General features: G+C 43.7%; 1 protein-coding gene across 1 annotated transcript in view; it reads right to left on the bottom strand.

Moving 5' to 3' along the window:
* The window catches only part of LOC143140984 (dolichyl-diphosphooligosaccharide--protein glycosyltransferase subunit STT3B-like), a 128921-nt gene that overhangs the window by 17034 nt on the left and 106887 nt on the right, over positions 1-5000 (bottom strand). The window contains exons 7-8 of the mRNA XM_076302178.1: positions 4024-4170; positions 348-396 (exon numbers count right to left, since the gene is read on the bottom strand). Coding sequence (XP_076158293.1) covers positions 348-396; positions 4024-4170 — 196 coding nt within the window. The remainder of the gene's footprint in view (positions 1-347; positions 397-4023; positions 4171-5000) is intronic.

Here is a 5000-nt window from a genome sequence, read left to right as displayed (position 1 = left end):
CCCATACAAACCGGCACAGTATTGATTTATGCTTTAATGTAAAGAGACACTGTATTTCAGAACACTGATTTTCAACTCAGCTCCACTCATTTTAGCCTTCCCTTCTGCTTCAGTGTTAAAGAGTTAAAGCACAGATATGCGTTTAGCAGTTAGCATGCAACACAGCAGTCGTGGAGTGAGGGGATATGAGGGGGGGGGGATGGGCAAGTCAGAGCATTTGAAATGCAAAGCCTCCAAGGCGCTGGGATCAGCGGACGGATGGTGGGCGTGTAGAGGGGCTGCATGCGTGATGAGACGCCAGGGAGGCTGAAGAGTGGCCATGCTGAACATGTAGCGGATACACTCACCCCGTGTCCCAGAGGGAGTAGAAACGACCACTCCACGGCGCGATGCAGCCTACACACACACACACACACACAAATGTATTCACACAACACACACACATATACATACACATACTCACAGACACACACACATATTCACACACACACACATGCACACACATTCACACACACACACACACAGAAAACACAAGCGAGGTGTCAGAAGGCTGAATGCACTTGAGTGTACAGTAACATGCAATTGGTCCACCTGCAGCGTAGTGGGCTATCAGTGGCACACAAGAGCACAATACAAGGAGGCCGGGGTGAGATAAATAACCTTTATCCCACTAGAGAGGGAACGCAGGAGAGAGAGAGTAGGAGGAGAAAGAGAGAGAGAGAGAGAGATAAAGGGTATGAGGAGAAAGAGGAAAAGCAAGAGAGAGAAAGGGATAGAGAAGAGAATGGATGAGAGAAAAAGAGAAGAAAAGCGCATTTATGCTAATGAGAGAGATGGAAAAATAGGGAATGATAGAATTATAGAAAAAAAGCTGGAAAAATAGATAGAGAAAACGTGTAAAAGACATAAAATGAAGTCAGAAGGCAATAGATGTGAAAGTGAGAGTGAATGAAAGCCAACGTTAGATAGAGAGAGAGAGAGAGAGAGAGAGAGAGAGAGAGAGAGAGAGAGAGAGAGAGAGAGAAGAAAAAGAGAGAGAGAGAGAATGGTAAAGAGAGCACAAAAAGATAGATAGAGAGAGAGAACAATAGGGAGAGCAAAAAATTATAGAGAGAACCGCAAAGCAGAGTAGGGTAATTCAAGAAGCTAGTCAATAGGCCTCCTCAGACCCCCAAAGACATGTGCTTTGTAAGGCACTCTCTCTTGCGGTAAATAAAACTCATTAGAAGTGGCTGACATTGGGAGAGAGAGAAAGAGAGGGAGTGAGAGAGAGATATGAGAGATAGAGAGAAAGAGAGAGAGAGAGAGAAGGGGCAGAGACGCAGAGATTCCTCACTGTCATACACTCTGCCAAGGTTACATCTGATATAAGGACATTACAGACGGCGCATATGAATGCCCACTCATGGCCACACACGTCATACATAATGACCACATTCATTTGCCGCGTCCGACACTTTAGACACATTCATATACAAATGGAGTAATATGCAGAGAGCTGCTGGGCACTTGTGGGCTCCACTTCAAACAACACACGGCCGACCAGTATAAAGGGCAGAGGATTCTAATGATTCACAAGCGTATGAGTGACCAAGGACAAGGGAAGAGGGGGTTTCCTCATCAATCAGTTTCAATGGCACGGAAGGGCAATCAAGTCAATATCACAGCATGTGGCTGCAAGACAGTGTGCCAGTCCTGAGTTATGGGCACCTTTCCAATGGATTATTTTCCTTTAAGAACAAAAGTCAAATCAACCCCTGGGGTTGATTGCTTTTTGGCACAAGTATATGAGCCTCATTTTAAAAACTTGTGAGACAAAACTTGTGAGACATGTCATTGAATTTTACGAGAGAATGTTAAGATGACCAGCCCTCGCCAGTGCCTGCTGTGTTAAGTTGCTCAGGTAAGACCCTACACAGGTGTTCTCAGGTGAGGCTCACCTGTACCCGAGTAGGTAAGACACTGACCTGACAGGGTCTAAAGACGTATCTGTTCAGCTTACACTTAATTAATTAAGTAGTTCTTATGAGTTATGCTTTATATATGTATGATATTTGTTTATTTTGATATTGCATATTGATACATTGATACTGCATTGGCATTTATTGTTATTATTGCTTTTAGGCGCAGTCAGGTAGTTAGCAGGAAGTCATGTTTGTTTGTGTTTATGTAAGCACCTGTAAAATTGACGTTTTTCAGTATGCTTAATAACCTTGTACTACCCTTTTGTTACTGTATGAATTTACTCCATGTACCAGAATGCTTTGTAATTTACTTGCTTCTGTGATTTACAACATTCTATACATGTGCACCAATCAAATGTCTTTGTTTGTTTTGCTTTTATTTGAATTGTTTAAGCAGCCAATGATTATTTGTTATTTGTTTATGCCCGCGAAATCGCGGGGAATGTGAAGGTTCCATCTCCTCAGAGAGGAGAAGGCTCATCAGTCACGGTCCGGGTTTTGCACTGGAGAGAGAGAGGATACTTTGCTGCCTGTAGTTTGTGGAGACCATTGGACAAGTTCATAGGCCCACATTCTCCATAACATCGGCGCATCGTACTTGTTTACTCCTTCTCTTTTAAGTTACCGGTCAAGTGCTGGTCAGACTTTCCGCTAGCTATTTGTTCAGTGCTATATTGTAGTTGAAGCTATCCTGACCTGGGTAGCTGACTTGCTAGCTAGTTCCTGTTGCATTCTCCTTCGGAGACGGACTCGATTTGTGCTTCGGTGCTGGGCCCACCGGAGCCAGACCTCCCAGGGACGACTGCATTTTTCCTCCGGTGCTGGGCCCACCGGAGTGCCAACCGCCAACTACCCGCTGCTGCTGTTGGTGTGCACTGCAGGCTGACTGCAGCAATATCCTCCACCAGAGTCGCATCCTCGGCTAGCTGGGACATAACTGCCTCCGATTCCTCTGTGTCAGGACTGAGCGGAATCTCCCGGTTCTGAGTGATCGGTCGTGAGTAACGTCAACTGCACTTACACTGACACACACACACGTTCTTGTCTCTGCTTGGATCACCGGCGAGTTGCTGTCCTGCCTGCAGCTCAGAGAGCTGCCGTCCTGTGCACCACCGAGCTCCAACGGCCAGCGCTTGGGGGGGTTGGGGTTTTATTTTATTATATATGATTAATACTATTGTTGTGATTGGTATATTCTTGTGATTTAACTTGAGTTGTGTATATTGTATTGTCTTCCACACTGGTGACGTTAAGTGTTTAGCTTAAGCTAACTGTGTTGGCCAACCTTTAGCTAAAGTCTGTTAACCTTAACGTTAACGTTCGAGTGAATTGTTCACTCGCTGACAGTTGTCAGCTTTTTGGTCGTCACGTTTACGACGTGGCTATTATTATTAAATAAATATTTGATTATTATATTTCATTATACTTTTGGGTGTATTGGCAATTCATTTGTATGCATCCACCACTAGATTACTGGACCATTTCCACATTGATTATTTAAATTCTGTAGGAATACACTATACACAAGCTATACGGTAAGTGTAGTATTTTTACAGTGGAGGCACCGCGCTATATAATTCTTTGATTGTGTTTAATTGTTTAAGAGCCTACTGGTATTCAGGAATTGTCAGCCAACTCGCCATTCAACCGCTGAGACCTCAGGATCCTGTTGCGCCACTGTTTTATAGTTTATGTATTGTAACTAGTGCCTGTGCACACACCCGTTAAGAAGGGGTTACATTTATGTTTACATTTATTAGCATACGCTTTTGTGCAAAAAAACGTACCAAGAACCAAGAACCAAACAAAACACACCAGGGAGCTACATCACCCCTCCCTTCAGTTTTCTCAGAGACACGCCACACAGGGCTTCGTTTTGGTTTGGGGGACAGGCTGCCCCCACTTTGTTTCCAGTTTTCTGAGACTGGGCTGCCTACAGAGACTGGGGTTTTTTTGCAGTGTAATCACGGAATGGGCAGCTAGCTCTGGTAAGGAATCACCTATCAGGAGAGCTCTGGTAAGGAATCACCTATCAGGAGAGCTCTGGTAAGACACTCACCTATGCAGGACAGGTAGATGACGGTGAGGAAGACCACCAGGCCGGCGGAGCCCACGCCCATATAGAAGAGGGCCTGCCTCTCCTGACGGGTCAGACGGTCACGCAGGTACTGCAGAAAGGCGTAGGCCTGGAGCAGCACAAACACACCTGCACACACACAGATCCCACATACACACACACACACACACACACACACACACACACACACAAAGATCCGACATACACCAACACACACACACACACAAATGCTAAATATCACATATCGCAAATATAACAGATTATTCAATGTGCTTTACATAAACAAAATCAAAGAGTAATAGTACATAAAAGCATAAAACAGCAATAGTTACATTTTACATCTTAACATAACTTTCAGTGTCCCGCCGGCGGGACGGTTACTCCCCTCCCCCACCTCCCCCCAACATTCTAAATCAATTGTATGCACCATATTGCTATGTAGCATAGTAATGTTATACACCATTTCAAAGCTTTGACTCTTGGGAATCCAAAAATGACAACTTTTTTCATGTACAATCTGTATAGTGCTTTATATTCTCAGATTAATCTTATTATGTCTCAATTAAATTTGATCCAAAATGCCCCCCTCCCCCCCTTCCGCTTTTGGTGCTACCCTGACTTCTGGCTGCAGTGTAGCTGCAGCACAATAAGTAGATGCAACATATTGGGTACTGAAATATTCACAAGAATCCATAGAAATTTAATCTTCATGTTGTGTTATCCAATATTAGTTGTACAGATGTATAGTCTATCTTATACACACTCATTGAACCATCAAAGTAAATGCAAAAATAGAGACATTTTTGTAATCATTACATATTTAGTGTAGTCATTCCATATCAGAACCCCTGAAGTATAATCCAAATACAAGCATGAAACCTCAAAGTGTTACCTTTCATTTGAGACCAGGATTATGCTTCTACACAAAGGGGTTCATGTGCAGTAAGCATTTGATTGTC

This window comes from Alosa pseudoharengus, unplaced genomic scaffold (assembly GCF_046254945.1).
Source record: "Alosa pseudoharengus isolate Yale_2024_CS ecotype anadromous, Long Island Sound unplaced genomic scaffold, YU_APseudo_1.1 YU_APseudo_1.1_scf_23, whole genome shotgun sequence".
Taxonomy (NCBI): Eukaryota; Metazoa; Chordata; class Actinopteri; order Clupeiformes; family Clupeidae; genus Alosa; species Alosa pseudoharengus.
The sequence above is the reverse complement of the archived record's forward strand: the minus strand, read 5'-3'. Positions and strand labels throughout refer to the sequence as shown.